General features: G+C 37.2%; 1 protein-coding gene across 1 annotated transcript in view; it reads left to right on the forward strand.

The window, feature by feature from the left end:
- PEX7 (peroxisomal biogenesis factor 7) overlaps window positions 1-19342 on the forward strand; it is a 77048-nt gene that overhangs the window by 18190 nt on the left and 39516 nt on the right. The window contains exons 6-8 of the mRNA XM_042987208.1: window positions 11828-11934; window positions 13387-13500; window positions 15018-15073. Of these exons, the coding sequence (XP_042843142.1) occupies window positions 11828-11934; window positions 13387-13500; window positions 15018-15073 (277 nt within the window). The remainder of the gene's footprint in view (window positions 1-11827; window positions 11935-13386; window positions 13501-15017; window positions 15074-19342) is intronic.

The raw sequence follows: 19342 nt of genomic DNA on the forward strand, positions 1-19342 counted from the left end.
GGGGCTCGATCCCATGACCCTGGGATCATGACCTGAGCCACTCAGGCACCCCTATTTTCTTTGTATATATATTTTTTACTGTATATGCATTTGAATTTCTTGGTAGTCAAAGCTATCAATTTTTTGCCTGATAAGCTTCTGGCTTTCATTTAGGATGAATAAGGAGTTGGCTCAGTGAAAAGTGGGAGGCCTTGGCAGGCAAAGAAAGAGCATTCCAGGCAGAGAGAATAAGATGTCCACAAGTAAGAACTTGGTGCATTTGAGATACTGAAAGAAGGCCAGGGAGACCATCGCTTAAGAGGAAAGGGTAGTAAAAATGAGGTTGGGCAGCAGATAGGCACCCAGATCAAGATTCAAGATTTTAGATTTTATCCTATGGACATGGGAAAGGTACTGAAGAGGTTTCAGCAAGTGATTTGATTAGGCTTGCATTTTCAAAAACTCATTCTGGTCATGTGTAGAGAATAGTTGGGAGATGAGCAGGTGTGAATGCAGGAAAATTGAGAGAGAGATGAAGGCAAGGATAATAATGGTGGCAGAAGGGCTGGAAGGAATTGGGCTGACTGGAGTGGTATTTAGAGATGGTTGTATAAGATGTAGAAGAGGGGAAGAGAGAAGGATAAGTAAAGAGTAACTCCTAGATTCCTGCAAAGGATAAAGTAGTGGGTGGTTAATGTCATAACTGAGGTAAGAAATACGTTTGAAAGAAAAGATCTTGAGTTTGTTTTAGAGCACATCGAGCTGATGGGACACATGGGGTTGAAATGATGGGGGTTGACTTTGGAGCTGAGAAGTCTAGCCTTGTGAATAAATTGTGTCATTGGCTCATAAACGGTAACTAAAGCCATTGCGGTATGTCAGAGCACCCAGGAAAGGCTAAATAGAAGAAAACTTAGACTAGAGCCTAGGTTGACAAACTACTGCCCTCAGATCAAAAGGACCCACTGACAGGTTTCATAAATAAAGTTTTATTGGAACACAGCTATGTCCATTCTTTTACAGATTGTATGTCTTTCTTTTTTTAATGTTTGTTTATTTTTGAGAGATAGAGAGAGAGACAGAGTAGGAGCAGGGGAGGGGCAGAGAGAGAGAAGGAGACACAGAATCTGGAGCAAGCTCCAGGCTCTGAGCTGTCACCAGAAAGCCCGATGTGGGGGTAGAAGCCACAAACTGAGATCATGACCTGAGCCGAAGTGGGACCCCCAACCGACTGAGCCACTTAGGCTCCCAGACATAGATTGTATGTCTATAGCTGCTCTTGTGCTGTAGTGGCAGAGTTGAGTAGCTATGGCAGAAATGGAATGGCCCTTGAAACCTAAAATATTTACTGCTGGGTCCTTCACAGATAATTTTTGCTCACACTTTGTATAGAGTCTTGCAGGGAAATAAATAAATGGAAGCTCTTTTGTGCAGTCTGGTTGTTTAGGGGAAGAGAGAAGAAAATAGCTAGGGGAAGATATAAAATGTGTCCAATATTGTCTCCTCATTTAATTATCCAGCATCTCCAAATAGGCAATTAGTAGGATAATTTCTTGCTAATAAACTATATCAATGCCCTGAGTTGTTGAATTATGTTGAGTGGTTTCCATAGTAAATATAATGTCACAGAAATCCTTTTCTTTTATTTCTTTTCTTTTCTTTTATTCTAAAAACTTAACAAATGTCCCTGAATTCTAAAATATTGTTAGGTTAAAGACACTTGGAACTGAAAATCTTCAGGTAAATTGTATATAGACAAATATGTCCATTAGATTAAGCAATTTCTTAGATCCTAAGATAATAGCAAATAATAGTAAATTCTGTGTATTGAGGTTAAGTCAAAAAATGTGCAATGATTAAAGTTAACGGCATTGTTTTCTAGAATGAAGAACAGCATACTTATAAAGTTATTACTATTATTTAAAAAATTTCTAGGTTGTCTGAGTCATAGTGTTTTGTCCATATCTGAGTTAAATCTTTTCCAGGATGCCAAGTCTTTTGGGATGGGGCCAGTAATATATTTTTCATTGGCACATTTCCTTTTCCAAACCTGAATTCCTTCTTCGATTTTTAAAATTTTTCTGTGGCGCAGCTAACTATAAGGTTGAGTGTGTATTAAGTAAGTGATAGCAATATTGATATGCTTGTTTGAGTTAACTAACCCATTAGCCTGCCTGTATATCTGGAGTTAGTCATCTTTATGCTTTTAATTTAGTGTAAATGCTAATGAGTTTCATGCTGATGGTTAATCAAGTCTGAAGATGACCATAGTTCAGCATAATGGTTATAATATTACTATTGGTGAAAAGCCCTAATGCAGAGTTCAATTAAAATTCTTTAAGGATGTGAATTAGATTGACATTAGCATTATTTTCTTCGAATAGGGATGCCCTTTGGCCTTATGTCCTATAGTTTCAAAGGATTCATTTCAAACCTTGGATGAAATGAGTGATGTAAAATAGATCTGTCTTCAAAATGAACTGGAACATACTTCCTTTCTAGTGAAGCAGTGAAGACATGTCTACTGGGAGCTCTAATTGGCAGCATTCATAATAAACTGGAATTAATAATGAGTAGAGTTTCACATGTTAGAAAAAGTATTAGTAAGTAAAACTCCTCCAACTGATATATTTTTGAAAAAATTCCTTTACCTTACTATTGTATGTAATTTTGTTAATGTATACTATTATTAAGGTTCTAAAATTGTCTTTGTTTTTAATCATTGCTTTTTTTATGACCGTGACAAAATATGATGGTGACAAAATCTTGAACTAATATAACTGAATTTATTTAAGTGTCAGGTAAAATTGTGGATATTAGCCTTTTATTTGGGCTGAATCACACACACCTCTTCCTTCTACAATGGCCTTTTGTACGGCATGGTATACATAATATTAACTCTAGATGTTGCATATAGAATATTCAGTGTATGAGACTGAATAGAAGAAAAAGACTAATTGTGTATAGACAGTTACCAATATAACCACAAAACTTAACTATCTGCACATCGTAGATAGGTAATACATAAAACAGTGTTTTGTCATCACAAAGTCCATTTGGTTTAATGGAAAAAAGATTATCTGTTTAAAGACATTGCCTTTGTGTGTTATATTAGAAATAAATGTAAGCAGTGTTCATATCAGCCAGGACTTCTTTGGTTGAAAGTCAAAGAAATTCTGAACCAAACCCCCTTAAGTAAGAAGCTAATTTATTTGCTCACATAGTTGAAATGTCCAGAATCCCATCTGGCTTTATACACATGGCTGGATGTAGGCCTTAGTGGATGTTCTTGCCATCTCTTGTTCTGTGCTCTCTTGAGTTGAGTTGTATCAGGCATCATGTGAAAGGAAGATGGCAGCAGTTCTGAACCCTATATTATTTCTGGTTTCTGTCCAGTAGGAAAAATCATGAGTCTCCTTCTCAGACATCTAGGAAGTTTCATTTTCTCTCATCTGATGGTCCATGTGAATGTTTCTAAACTAATCACTGTGCCTAGGAGAGGCGGGCGTGGGGGGGGGGGGTTGGGGGGGGGAGTGTAATATGTTGACTGGCTTGGGCCCAGCTTAGCTCCTGCAATTGGGAATGAGAAATGAGAGAGAGAGTGGTACTCAAAGTACATACAGCAAGAATGGAAAGAGTGAACAGTGATTAGGTTGAAGTGGCTGCATACATTCTAGGAGGCCGATACTCACTAAATTGTATGCACATCCAACACTTAAAATAAATCAGAAGGGATTTCATGAAAATCAAGCACTGGACGTATGAGCTATAAAATAGGCTTCTTTTTTAAAAAATTGGATAAAGTAAAGGCATTTTTCTGCCAGTTTTATGGTTTTAGAAACCCATTGGAAGGTTTGTTAAGCATTTGCCATTTTCCTGAAATATTCCTTCATAATGATTTTCAAATAGTAACCTATTTAATAAGGTTGAAAAAATTTATAGTTTTTCTTCCACTCTCTTAAGAAGAGGGTTTATGGTACAGTAAAAGTTGGGGCAAGCTCTGAAGCTCTCACTGTGCCTTTGCTCTTTCATGTGAGATGAGACAATGTGTTTACCAACCTATGCACAGTGTATTAGGAGGTAGATGAATTTCTTTGCATATTTTCTTTACTTGACTTGTTTTCATATGTTTCCTATAGGGCATGTGTATTCTTTTACATAGCTGAGTCCCTTATACAGGCAAACACTAAAATAGCTTTTATTACTATTATGTAAGATATGGGAGTAATGAAGGGTGTCTGGGTGGCTCAGTCGGTTAAGCGTCCGACTTCGGCTCAGGTCATGATCTCGCAGTTCGTGGGTTCGAGCCCCGCATCAGGCTGTGTACTGACAGCTCAGAGCCTGGAGCCTGTTTCATATTCTGTGTCTCCGTCTCTCTCTCTGACCCACCCCTGTTCATGCTCTGTCTCTCTCTGTCTCAAAAATCAATAAACATTAAAAAAAAATTTTTAAAAAGATATGGGAGTAATGAAATTATTAGAAGTCTAAAAACATATCTAAGGTTAATTTTGATTGTTGAGAGGGACATTGACAGTGAGTCCATCAGATATTAAGTGAATGTTCACTGTTTTCTAAAAGATACATTGAAAGGCACTGAAGATACATTGAGGAAGAAAACAAGACAGGGTTCCTGTCTTCTTAGAGCCACAATCCAGTGGAAAAGAGAGATGCTAAGAAACAAAAACTAGCAATGGACAATGTTAAGGAGTGCGAAGTTCTTTGGAGAGGTAACACAGTAAGTATAGTGGTTACCAACATGGACTAGAGCTGGGATGCCTGAGACAAAATTCTTCTTTACCACTATTACCTGACTTTAGTCATGCTGCTTAACTCCTGTCTCTCTTCATTCCTCATTTCGAAAATAAGGGTGATAATAATACCTACATCATGGAGTTTTGAGGAGCATTAAGTGAGTGAATGTGTGTAAAAGGCTAAGAACAGTACCTGGCACAGAGTAAGGGCTCTATACATGCTGCCTTCTATTACCAACATGTGTGCTCAGAATTCTGTGGAAACACAGCTAAGGATTCTTGAGCTTGTCAAAGTTGACTGGTCAGGGAAGCTTCCCTGAGGAAATAGTGTTCACGCTGTTACCTGTGAACAACCAAGAGTCCAGAGATGAGAGCTGGAAAGCAGAGGAACAGGAGGTGGCGAGAAAAGAGCATATTTGAGGAGCATTGGAATGGCCATGGAATGTGTATGCGCCATAAGAATTACCGGTGCTTATCTGAAGAGCTTGCTCCAGGTCGACTCTAGAATGCATGGCTGTGTAATAACATACTAGGCCGGTGATGCCGAAACCTGGTTAACCATCAGAATTATCGGGGAGGCTTTAAAAAGAAACAACAAAATTCTGAGCTCCATCTTAGTCCTACTGAACAAAGTACCTCTGGGAGGCATATTTTTTTTTTTTTATTTTTATTAAAAGAATTTTTTTAGTGTTTATTTATTTTTGAGACAGAGCATGAACGGGGGAGGGTCAGAGAGAGAGAGGGAGACACAGAATCCGAAGCAGGCTCCAGGCTCTGAGCCCTCAGCACAGAGCCCGATGTAGGGCTCGAACTCATGGACCATGAGATCATGACCTGAGCCAAAGTTGGACGCTTGACTGACTGAGCCACCCAGGCGACCCTGGGAGGCATATTTTTTAATCGCCCCAGCTGAATCTAGTGATCAGCCTCATCTGGAAAGCACTGTTCTAGTCTATGGTACAGCTTTGTTTGAGAGGCCAGATTAATGGTTTGTTTCTGTTGGTGTAATGGGAATTTCATGTTGCTTTTAATGTTCATCTCTTTTTTATTTATTTTTTTTCTTTTTTAATGTTTATTTATTTTTGAGACAGGGAGAGACAGAACATGAACGGGGGAGGGTCAGAGAGAGAGGGAGACACAGAATCTGAAACAGGCTCCAGGCTCTGAGCTGTCAGCCCAGAGCCCGACGCGGGGCTCGAACTCACGGACCGCGAGATCGTGACCTGAGCCGAAGTCGGACGCTCAACCGACTGAGCCACCCAGGCGCCCCTCATCTCTTTTTTTAAAACCCACAGAATGGTTTCAGTGCTGAATTCAGAGAGGAAGTGGTTTCTGTAGTTTGAGAACGGCTTAGCTTTTTTTTTTTTCTTCTCAGTTTTGTTAGTGATAGTTGAGTCTTCATCAATTTTCTTACTTTGTCTTCTTGCTTACAGACAGGAGCTTGTTGTAAAACATGGTATAGTCTTTGCACCAAAAAAACCCTCAAATGTAAATTTCATGGTGGTGGAGCCCAAAGTTGCAAAATCTTTGTTTTTACAAATATCGCAAATAGTAGAAGCTTATATGATAGGTCGTCAAGATGTATTTTATGTCTAATCCTGTGGCACACATATGATTAATTATGCCACTCAACTGCTCATAGCAGTTTATATTTTAGGATAATATATAAGAATATAGCATTTAGATCATTCTAAGAATTTAGTCACCTTCAAAGTTAAATGGCATTTGCAAATCTAGAACTAAATTTGTTATCATTGGCTAAGTTAACACAGGCCAAAGAGGAGAGTTTTTAGAGATTGAGATCTAGATTTCCCTTCCAAAGCAGAGTTCTCTAAAGACATTGCATTCTGTCTAGTTCATGATATGAGATAGAAGGGAAGAATATTTACGTCTTTACATAAAGAACATTAACATGAAGTAAACTTTCTTTTGAACCATGAAAGCTAAGTTATTGCTATTACAGACTCCATATAATTGCATAAGTCATAGTCATGCCTGAATGAAGGGGTCCAGTAGTTAAAAAAATACAAATAAAAATAAAAGAAAAAAACCCACCCTCATTCTACTCTTAGAAAAAAGTCCCGTCACATCTGATAAGCATCTGGCATTTCAATTCAATTCAGTTATTTGGGCCCAGTATGCACTTTTTGCTGCTCCGTTCTTCGCAGTGTCAGATTCAGCATTTACGCTCATTCTCCTTACTCAACTTCCTCTTACCTGATGCAGTTTGAAATTAGACGTAGCCATAGCCAGCATTTCCTACTCCATACTGTGCACTTAAACTCACTGGTTCTGCTGCCAGTGGTGGGTCTGCAACTGATAAGAGAAGCTGGTAATTCAGGTGGGTCCATGGCACTATCACAGGGCCCTGGGAAACGTCTGGCTGGCAATGAAAGGCCAGTTGTCTGGAAAATGCAATTAAAACAAAACAAAACAAAACAAAACAATATAGATACAGATATCCTGGTGGCTAAGGGTTGAGTGAGTCATGGTACCATTTGGCCAGAAGCTGTCTCTCCTACCTGGAAAACAAAGGAGGATGAAGTAAGTAAGTGGAATTCTTAGCTCCTTCAGAACGGTTTCCATCTTTTTGTGTCCTTTGAGTTAGCTGCAAGAAGGGACACCCTAGACCGTGGCTTTTTTTGTGTGTGCGTGAATGTTGCTTGCATATGGTAGTGAGGAACCAAAATATTGTCCCAGAGTAATTGGGAGTAGCCACCCACCCAGTCTTTTTTGTTGTTTTGTTAAATCTTTTAGTGGAGTATAATACACTCATGGAGCAGCGCATGATCTTAAGTGTACAATGAAAAGAATTTTCACAGTGAGCCCATCTGTGTACCAGCAGCCAGATCAAGAAACAGAACATTCTGAGAGGCTCCCCTACCCCATTCCAGGATGACCACTGTCCTGCCTTCTAATAGCATAGATTCATTTCACCTCTTCTTATACTACTCCTCAGGTTTCTTTCATTCAACATTATGTTTTGTGAGACTCATCTATAATGTTGCTAGAATAAGTTACCTCTTGATGGCCTAGTCCACAGTCACTGTAAGGCTTTGGTACTCTAAACCATTCACTGACCCATAAAATGTAATTATTAGGATGAACACAGCACATTCAACTTTCAACAGTGCTTTAGTTGTAGCTGTAGTGGACTTTAGAGTTTCAGACCTGATATTAAATATAAATTTTTGAAAGCTTCTGTACATCATTTAGGTATTTCCTATGTTTTAGTGGAAGCCTTGTGCTCAACCAGATGTTCTTCTCTGGGGCTAGGCTTTTTCCAGACTGAAGCTTTAGGGGATTCCATTTACTCCCTCCATGATGGTAAGGGGTCTCCTTTGCCTACAGGTGTTAGAACTTGAACTCTCTTAGGTCTTTGTAGAATTTATTGAAAGGCAACCCCAGAAACGGAAGGGATGCTTGAACAGTCCCAGTACACATTTTCTGTCTTTAATCTGGACTTTTCTCTGCTTGTTAACTTCATTCTGCACGCTGGCTTTCCCCAAACAGTGAGACATGTGGCCGTCAGCAGCTCCTCAATTTAATAATCTATGAATCCTAAGAGAGGGACTGCCATTTTTCCCCAAGTACCTACCTTTCACCTGTCAGCTGTGGTCAGGACAGGGAATAAGATACTATGACTGGCCTTGCTTGGACCTGTCCCTGGGTGGTCAGCTGTGTTGAGCCATAGGTCTTTCTGGAGTCACATGGTGAGAAAAGGATGCTTGTGCTATAAGAAGTGTATTGCTAGGAAGTCCAAACACTAGATACCCACGCCACCTTGCTTTATACTCAGAAGGCTAGGGAGAGCCTAAAGATCATTTTACCAAAGGTATTTAGAATTTACAAATTCTACTGACTGGTGGCTAGACATTGACTATGACTAGGGCTCCTGAAGATATTTGAAGCTCTAGTCTATATCGATTCTGAACAGTTTCCATTTGGTACTTTCAAACTCATCATTCCTTCTCATCCCCGTCATATTTACCTAGATCCAAAAATGTAAGTTCCTTTCTTTTATCAGAGTGGTTTTCAATCTTTTTTAAAGTAAGAAGAAAGGGGTGCTTGGGTGGTTCAGTCGGTTGGGCATCCGACTTCAGCTCTGGTCATGATCTCACAGCTCGTGAGTTCAAGCCCCGCATCGGGCTCTGTGCTGATGGCTCAGAGCCTGGAGCCTGCTTGAGATTCTGTGTCTCCTGCTCTCTCTGCCCCTAACCCACTCACATTCTGTCTCTGTCTCTCTCAAAAATAAGTAAACATTAAAAAAAAAGAAAAGTAAGAGGATGGGAAGAGGGATGGGCGATGGGCAAAATGGGTGAAGGGGAGTGGGACATGCAGTCTTCCCGTTACGGAATGAATGAGTCATGGAAATAAAAGGTACAGCACGGGGAATACAGTCAATGGTATTATAGCGGCATTGTGTGGTGACAGGTTGGTAGCTATACTGTGGTGAGCACAGCATACCATATAGAGATATTGAATCACTATGTTGTACACCTGAAACTAATATGGCAACTATACTCAAATTTGAAAAGAGTATGAAGATGGTATTTTATTTTTCTTTATTTGAAAAAAATTTTTTGAGAGAAAGAGCATGCATGAACACATGGGGAAGCGGGTAGGGGGGGAAGGGAGAGGGAGGAGGAGAGACAGAAAGAGAATCTCAAGCAGGCTCAACACCCAGTGCAGAGCCTGACGCGGGGCTCAATCTTATGACCATGAGATCATGACCTGAGCTGAAATCAAGAGTCGGACACCCAACCAACTGAGCCACCCAGGTGCCCCTGAAGATGGTATTTTTAAATAAAAAACTGCAAATCCCACACACAAAGCAATGATACATATATGTGGATCCATAAAAATATAGTGGAAGTATTACAAAAACACGGACTGAAGGGATGCCAAATTCATGATCGTGATGACCTCTGAGCAAGGACGATGAGGAATGGGATTGAAACTACAATAGAGGTTTCAACCTTTATTTGTGTTACTACTTTATTTCTAAAATAACCGTGGGGCAAATATGGTAGAATGGGTGTGTGTGTGTGTGTGTGTGTGTGTGTGTGTGTGTGTGTGTGTGTGAGATTAAATGTTTTTTCTCCAATTTATTGGAAAAGCATAGAAGTTAAAAGAATAATTCTTCAAGATTCAGCCAATATTGGCCATATGGCAGTTCCCCTCCAGTAGCATTAGGAAGCAGTGCAGGGTGGGTGTGGTGCACACAGGCTGGGGAGCCTGCCCGCCTAGGCTCTTGGTCCAGTCCTGGTTCCATTGCTTGCTCTCTTGCGGTCATTATTTCACTTCCATGAGCTTCAGTTTCCCCATTTGTAAATTACTTTTTATATTATCAAAATTTCTATCTCACTTGTTATGTTTTTAAAAAGTTAAGGCATATAAAATGTTTAGACCACCACCAGGTGTATAGTAAACACTCAATAAATATTCGCTGTTATTCATGTTGTTATAAATAGGGGTGGGAATGACTTCTAATCATGGGTATATTTTCTGATTTTATTTTTAAAAACATTATCTCATTTAAACTTTATAAAGTAAATATTTTATCACAGGTAAGGAAAATGAGAATCAGGGAAGTTAAGTAATTTGATTAAACGTCAGCAGGGAGGGGCGCCTGGGTGGTTCAGTGGGTTAAGTGTCTGATGACTTCCGCTCAGGTCATGACCTTGAGGTTCAGGAGTTCAACTCTGCTGACAGCTCAGAGCCTGGAGCCTGTTTCGGATACTGTGTCTCTCTCTCTGTCCCTCCCCTGCTTGTGCTTTGTCGCTCTCAAAAATAAATAAACATTGAATTTTTTTTTTTTAAACATCAGCAGGGAGCAAATGACTGAGCTGGATTAGAATTAAGCCCTAGAACTCCAGAGCCCCCATTGTTAATCTCCACCTTTCATTACCACCAACAATGCAATTCTTACATTTCTTAAACAACTTCCAAAGAAATCAGAAAAAGAACCCATTGCCTAAAATTGCTATATTTAGATACATGACATATGATTTAGAATTGGGAATGTAGGAAAACATATATAAGTAAAAGACAATTTAAAATTTTAGCATTATTGTATACCATATATTAAAATATCTGCTATGTGCTGGAGATCATGCTAAGTGCTTTACAGGCACTTTATTACACTAAATTCTTGTACAGCCCTACATGTAGGCATTCTGTTTCTTTTTTGGAAATGAAGAATCGGTCTGAGATACTATATAGCTTGTTCCGGGTCGCACAACTTCTAATGGAATTCAAGACCTGACTGCCATCACACCATAGACTGTGTTCTTTCATCAGGCCTTACCAGCTTTTTCTTTGCATCAGTTATTGTTTATAATTTACCGTTGATATAGATATATAGATCCTGAGTTTTGTTCATCTGGTCATTTTGTTGTTTCCTAATAGTTTATAAAAATTGAAGGCAAACAGTATATAAAACATTTAATCAGGGGTAACTTTGTGGAACTAAGCAATGTAGACCATTTTTGTAAAAATGCAAAATATAATCCTTAAATTCTTTCAACTTGTTTTTTTCCAAGGAGAAAAATATACCTCCGCCTGGCCCATTAAAATGTAGTAAACATAAAAGCTAAGTTTAAAATTTCTCTATTTTGGTAGACTGCCCACATTTAACAGTAAAACTGTTAGCATTTTGTTTTTATAGATTGTGCTGGTATAGGGTGCTACAGGGTTATTTACTGGAAGCTGAGGATTTTCAGGCCCTTTTCCTATCCTAAAGAGAAATGCACTCTTAGTTGCCACTGTGTTTGTGTCAGTGTGAAATTCAGATTTCCTGCTTAGAGTAGATCTAAAAACATTGTCATGGCGCATTACTTTTTGTAGTTCATCACTTTTAGTAGTTCGTATGCATTATAATAGTTAAAAACCGTGTGTGTGTGTGTGTGTGTGTGTGTGTGTGTGTGTGTGTGTGAGAGAGAGAGAGAGAGAGAGAGAGAGAGAGAGAGAGAGGAAGACAGCAGTATCCTAACAGTAAAACAGTGTATTTTTCCTCAATTTATCATCATGAGTACAATGTCACTGTGCATCCAAGTGGTGTGATGGAAAGTGATCAAGTCTTTATCTTTCATCAGGTGATCAGACGCTGAGAATCTGGGATGTGAAGTCAACAGGAGTCAGAATTGTGGTTCCAGCACATCAGGCAGAAATTTTGAGTTGTGACTGGTGTAAATACAATGAGGTACCCTGTCTGGATCTGTCCTGAGCTGCTGAGCCCTTCCTAATGTTGAAATGCTTTAGATTCTATTTTATCCTTGTTTGTGTGGACTTTGATGGTGTTTATGGACCATTAGGTTAAAGGCAGTCCCTCTTCATTTGTAATTGATGACTGTGAGCGACCCACATTAGCATTAATTGGATTTAAGTGCACATAAAACAGGCACGATAAGAAATAGAAATTCTCAAAGTTCAGCAGTGCAGCCTTACTTGCATGTTTGGGAAACTGCTTTACAATTTATGTAATTTGTTTTCCTTTATTGCTCTTAACCCCACCAATTTGTATCATCTGCTATTATTTCTTGTTCGCTTTGCTGGTTAGGCTGCTGAACTGTTTTTAACTTGATTTTTAGTTTGGAAGTCCATCAGTTTTTAAATTTTGTTTCATCTTCCCATATAAGCCTGACCAAACTTGATGCTTCAATAACAGTGTCCGTTTGTGCCTTTTTGCAAAGCTTCCGTTAACCACATGAGCATACGAATTCAGAACAGAAGTGGATTAAACATGAATTGATACACTGTTTATGTCCTAAAGTGGTCTGTTGACTGTGACAGATGGAGAAAACATACGCCTGTTTTTTCTCAGTTTTAAATTTATTAAAGTTAAGAGGCATTGTATTGGCAGAGTTCTTTAAAAAGAAATAAAATAGATTAAAAGTAAATAGAGTACACGTTCAATAATAATACTTGATCTAAATAAAAATTTCAGTGCTGATAACTGCAGTTCAAATTTCTGTCATCATAAATGAGTTTTCCATATAGGAAAATGAATTGTGGACTATATGTTATACTTTGGGGAATTCTAAAAAAAGGTGCTGATACACAGTTGAGAGTTGTTAATTTTTTTTTTTTTTTTTTTTTTTTTTTTTTTTTTTGCTTTAAATCATTGAAATTTTTTCCTCAAATGAGCTTACACTGGAACCCAGCACATTGAGACAATGAATTGCTGCTTTGGTTGACATGGGATGGGGCTGACTTTGGAGCCAGCATGTGGCCCAATTCACCCAGGAACTGTGAGTTCACCGAGGACTCTAGATGGAAGGATTGGTAAAACCTGACTAGACAGAAGAATCACCACTTTTTACCCAAGGTCTCAGTTATGATTAGATATTATGTTAAGACATGGCTCATGAGAGTGGGGCACAATGATTGAATTAGATTTAGAAAAACATAACCTAATTTGTACCCTTTGCCCTTCCCCCATATTCCTAAATTAGCAGGCCTCTTGCCCTTTAACACCTGGTGAAGCCTCAGAATACACTGAAGAGAAAGGTGGGCTCATTTGTCAGGCATGATTTTTAACCCCTTGTGTCCTTATTGATACTACTAAAGGTAGAATGGAGACTCCACAGTGCTTTTGAGACTACACCTTGTTCTGACGTGTGCACTGCTCACCTTTTTGTGAATCATTTTGCAGAATTTGCTGGTGACGGGGGCAGTTGATTGTAGTTTGAGGGGCTGGGACCTGCGGAACATACGGCAACCAGTATTCGAACTTCTGGGTCACACGTACGCTATTAGGAGAGTAAAAGTAAGTGTTCATCTTTCTATGGATAGAGCATAAACAGAAACATTATCAATGAAGCGTATATAAAAGGTGTTTAGAGGTTGGGAATATTGATTCTTTTTGTGCATATTTTTGTTAGCCAATTAATGATGATAAAAAATGAAAGCTAAAATTAGTTAAAATACTTGAATAATTACTGAATAAATTGGGACAATGTAGCCAATCAGTGCTTAAGTTTAATTCCAAATGTATTTTTATTCTGTCATTTCCATTCTACTATTCCTTTTCATGTGTTTTTAACTAGGTAATTTACTTTTTGGTATTTTTGTTGAAGTTTATAGAGAGGTGGCTAATTCCTTTCTCTAACAGGGTAATACGTATGGATATTCACAAACATTTGGGGTATAGAAAATTTTCCACTCTGCAAACAGCAGAGGATGAGATAAAGATAATTTTTTTCTGCTACTCCCAAGAAATTTGCCTGGTTATAAGGTGGCTTATGTTAGTTTCCCAGCTTTTATTGGTAGGTTTTGCTAAGTCACTGCGGAAAACATCTTATTAAGTGACATCTCCCAATTTCATTTTTTGTTTTATTACATTATGGGTAAAGAAGTACTTTATTGATCTTTTAAATAATTGGGTTATTCCTATTTTAAAAATTCTAAATTTTAGTTAAATTAATATTTTAATTTTTATTGGCAGCAACCCAACATATGAGATGCAGCGCCATGTTGTTTTAATGGTACACAGGTTTTGGTAGTTGGGAAATACTTTCAGTATTTACTTCACAAAGCTTTTGAGAATGAAACTCCGTATTCTGAAAGTATTTTGTAAACTATAAAGTATATTTGAAAGTAGTTTTATTTATATATATAACCATTAAAATACTGGAGAGAAAAAAACTGAAGAAATATAATTACAGTGGAAAGCCTGTTAAAGTATGTTGATTATTTGTCTAAAAGATATTCCTCTTTAAATTTGCAGTTTTTGTACTTGTTATCCTTTTCATTAGCTGTGATGTATGAATAACATAAAAATTCTTTTAAAGATGTTTTTATTTAACATTTAAATGATTATTTGATACTTGTGCCAATAGCAATCATAATATGTATTTGTAACATTGGTAAATTATATAATTATATATTTGTACTATCACATACTTAAATCCCTTATATTTGTAGGAGTTATTTTTGGATAGGCATTATGAAATGTGTTTAATTTTTCCAGAATAGCCACCCTTTGGGAATATTTTATTCTAAATAAGTGCTAAAAAGCTTAAAGAATGATTTTTCTTTGGAGAATATAAAAGTAAATGTTTTTCCTGCAGATGATACTTAAAAGACTAGAAGATTTTTGCCTTGAATTAAGGCATGGAAGGTTTGGGAAAGCAGAATTTTAAGTGACAGTCTTGACTAAACTTTAATTTATTGTAATGCTTGTGGGAATAACCTTATGAAGCAGCAAGTTATAATGACAGCTAACTTGAGAAAGTTTTGTTTTGTTTTTGTAGTTTTCACCGAAAGTTTTGTTTGTTTTTGTAGTTTTCACCGTTTCATGCTTCCGTTCTGGCCTCTTGCTCCTATGATTTTACTGTAAGGTACGGTGGTTTTTATAAGTTACATTGTGAAATGCTAAGTAGCATTTGTATCTTTTCAACTTTTATGAAAGATAATGTGTTTATCGTACTAGTAAAATGATCTGAGCTGGGCACATTTGAATATTTGCCACTGGGATTAATACTGTATTTTTTCTGTTTTTATAACTGCCGCATACATAAATTCTTTGCTATTTAAAGATAGCCTTGCTGCTCCATTTAAAAGCCTTTTGTCCTGATAGTTATTCTTGTAATGACACCTTTCTACACAGTAGGTTGTGTAGCCAATTTCTTTTAAATTTAGATTTTAAAAATTGTGAAATTCCATTTCTTCAGGGTTAATTATATGAATCTTAAGACTGAGATTGTTATAGTTGAAAGAATCAGTATGAGTATATGTATGTTTGTGAATGTATGTAGATGAGTGTGTATATGTGTGTGTGCACATATGCATCTATGTATGAATATATATGTGTGTGTATGTGTGTCTCTAGCCATACGTCCCAGTTCCAATTCTACACTACACAGTGTTTATTCTATTTTTTCTCCTTTTCCAAATTTGTAACTCCTAATTCCCATTATCCACAATATACGGACTTATTTGCAAACCCTAGAATGCTCAGAAAGCAGTTTCAGAATTGCAAAGCCATGTCTCTGAAACAGAATCTCACTAATTGGAGTGTTTTGCATCCCTAACAGTTTTAATTGGGTCTTTCTGATTTGGGAATCCTATGAAGGGACATATTAAATCCATTTCTGTCCTGTTTAAAGGGAGAAACCTAGTGACTACCTGTACTTTCTTTTCAGAATTGTCATCATGATCTTAACCCTACTGGCCATTCCCTGTTTTATCCATATACTTAAGTATCCTTGAAAACTCAGTTGGGAAATGCCTGACTTTTGTAGATGTAGATTTGTCGCAGGAATATTTGTTAAGACTGGGATTTTGAATATGAATGTATTACTCTAAAATCTTGTAGGCAACTAAACACGCTCAAAAATGATCACAATGTGAGGCTCACGGCCTTACTTTTCTCTCCATTTCTAAGAATTAGGCTTTGCTTCTTTCCTGAATCCTGAGCAAGACAGAGATTGGAAGATAGATGTTTAGTGCTTCTGGGGAGAGGAATGACTTAGGTCATGATTCTGTGAAGTGCTATAAGATCAAAAGTGTCACAGCTATATCTGTAAGCATTTGGAAAAAGTGAAATTATAATTAAATAATATGAGACCCTTAACGTATAGGTGGAAACGACATTTAATAGGTAGTTTTCCTATATAACTTAGAGTCCAGGTTTCTTTATATGTAAAATGGAATTAATATTGTCTATCCTCACAAGATGATTATAAGAATTTACAGAACAAGACATGCTTAAAAATACTGTGCTAATTTTAAACTGTTTCCAGCCTTTGCTTCGTGTCTCAAGACACCTCACCAACCCTATTCAGTAAAAGACCTCGTTTTTCTCTTTTTTCAAAAAAAAAACACAACAAAAAACTATGGGGCTCAAGCACAAATTATCTCAGTTTCTACCGCAAGCCTGCAGATTATCTAAATCTGTACTAATCCATTCCTCTGCTACCACTGGACATGAGTGCTCTTAATCCCATATGCTCTTGTTTTTTTCAGAACTTTACTCCTTGAAATCACCCCTTCTCCCTCCTACATCATTAATCTTCAATTGCCCATTGACTTCCTCCTTAGCCTGTACCTTGTTCCTTTATCCTGTATTTTCCTTTAACTCTTCTCTTATATTTCTCTTGCCTTCCCAGCCAAGCTTTTAGTGTCCCCTAAGCTTCCATTCACCAGGGCCATTTTAAGGTCTTTGGGACCATTATCCCTAGTCAAGCCTGAAGCCTGGTATTCTTTTTATTTTTCCTCTGTAAAAATGGTAATCATTTTCTCAATATGAAGTGGATTAAAAACTTAAACCAACTTCCATCAAAGGCAGTATGTAGAAGCAACATCCTCTTTTTTCCAGAAAGAGAATTTTAATTTTAACATACATTGTGGCTACTAAATTACTGTTCTACCTTGAGACTAAATGTAACTGGAGGTTAATAGTTGTGTATTTCAATATAGGACTGTCAAAGACTTTATTATGAGAAGGTGAATAAACAGAAGAAGAAAAAATCATTTTTTTAAAATTTCAGTGTTGAATATAGGTACTATATCTTGTAATTCTCAAAACATGCTGAGAATGCGGCTTTAACTATAATAATGTCTCGCATTATTTGTGTGTGATGACCACTCATTGGAAAGGTCAGAAAAGATATGTTTTTGGTAGATTTTCTTACCCCATGTGATATGAGTTAAATTTATCCTCTGAAGAATTTTAAATCTCATTGGATTGATGATATTTTTAGTGCCAGAACATTCATTTTAATAAAAAAAGATTTAAGACAAAAGACCACCCGTAACTTGTTTAATTTTTAGCACTGATAATTATACAGTTATTGCCTCTAGGTTGGGCGTGGCTAGCTTTTGTAACATAAACTCTTCAAATATAAGATTTCATCTATTTGCTCATTTTTATATTTTATTTAGTTTTTTAAGGCCTTAAAAATTCATTTTAAAATAGTTCCTATTGGGGCACCTGGGTGGCTCAGTCGGTTAAGTGTCTGACATCCAGGTCATGATCTCACGGTGTAGGAGTTTGAGCCCCACGTCAGCACTGCGTGAACAGCTTGGAGCCTGAACTCTGCTTTGATTCTGTCTTCTTCTCTCTCCCTGGCCCTACCTTGTTTGCTCTCTCTCTCTCTCTCTCTCTCTCTCTCTCTCTCTCAAAAATAAATAAATATTTTAAAAATAAATAAATAAAATAATTTATATTGTAGACATTATATCCAAACTGACAATGTGATGGATATTTTAGTAACATAAAATTCAAGTTCCATATTTTTGTTTTATGTAGATATACTATCATATCTAATAGAAAGAGCTTTAAGTAGTTTACCTATATAGTAGCTCATTATTTTCACTGAGTAAATAATAAAAATCTAAAAAGTAGTATGCAACATAGCATATGAAATTATTTAGTGTGTTTAGATTAAATAAAAACTCCAGCCTTTAAGAAAATACCAGAATTCTGGTTAGCTGATGGGCAATATGCTCTGTAACAGTACATGTTGGTTCTTTCTAAACTTCACTCAAGATAATAGTACTAAATCTATAATATTTTGTAGTGAATTATTCCCATTCTTCTGTGAATGTTATCACTGTAGATTTTAGCATATTATCTTCCTCTGATGTGCTGTCCATTAGGTTACTTCTTTTTCTGCTGAGCCATGTTTGCCCTGCAATCATGCATGAGCGTGATTTGAATTCGGAGTGCTTGTTTTTGGTTTCATGCTAAGTAGATTGTTGTGTAATCCCAGTCAGAAATCAAAAGATCTGCTATGTATGACAGCCAAGCAAAAGTAAAAGCTGCTGTAATTACATTTTTTCATTAGGAAAGGCAACATTTTGTCTCTTCCAGGGGTAGCAGATCTTCTCGGATATTTAAAGAGAGAACTTTCATAAATTGATAAAAGCTAAAATGATCAAATTAGCCTTAGACGAATACTCTTCAGTTTCATGATACTTTTATAAATACTCTAACCTTCCAAACATTTTGTTGTCGATGGTCTTTGGTAGCAAGATACCAAATAACAGTGTTTCTTTTAGACTTACAGAATTTTTGGCAAGAAAAATATGAAGTGAGTTTTAATTCCAGTGTTTTCAAACTGTGCTCATCCAAGCATGTATGATGTGAAACTCACTCTGCCTATACCAACAATGTTAATGTTTCCAACTCAACTGTTAAGCTCCTTTTTGGTTACAAAATGGTACAGCTGTACTCTGTTCTATGATTCAGGCATTTTTATAGAAGGTCTGTTATCTGACAGCCCTTGTAATAGAAGGTTCAGAATATCTTGCTGAGGAAACGATAAAAGTAAAGGCCTGCAGAGAAGTAGAAACACACTAAAGGGAGTCCTAAGCATGTCATTTGCGTTGGGGTTAGTGGGAGTAGCCGGGAGCTATGTAGTCACAGATACAGATTTGGGATAGTGGAAAGTCCAAGTTGCATGGACTAATTGTGGGCTGGCACATTCCCTGATAACATAGGAGTCAGGACCACGGACTATGGAGCCCAGCTGCCTTTTACTTTCTGTATAAACTTGAGCACACTATTTTAAAATGGCATAGCTCAAAGTCCTCTTCCTTAAAATGGAGAGGATAATCATACCTACCATATAGGCTTGTTATGAGGATTAGATGAGTAATATACA

This window comes from Panthera tigris, chromosome B2 (genome assembly GCF_018350195.1).
Source record: "Panthera tigris isolate Pti1 chromosome B2, P.tigris_Pti1_mat1.1, whole genome shotgun sequence".
Classification (NCBI taxonomy): Eukaryota; Metazoa; Chordata; class Mammalia; order Carnivora; family Felidae; genus Panthera; species Panthera tigris.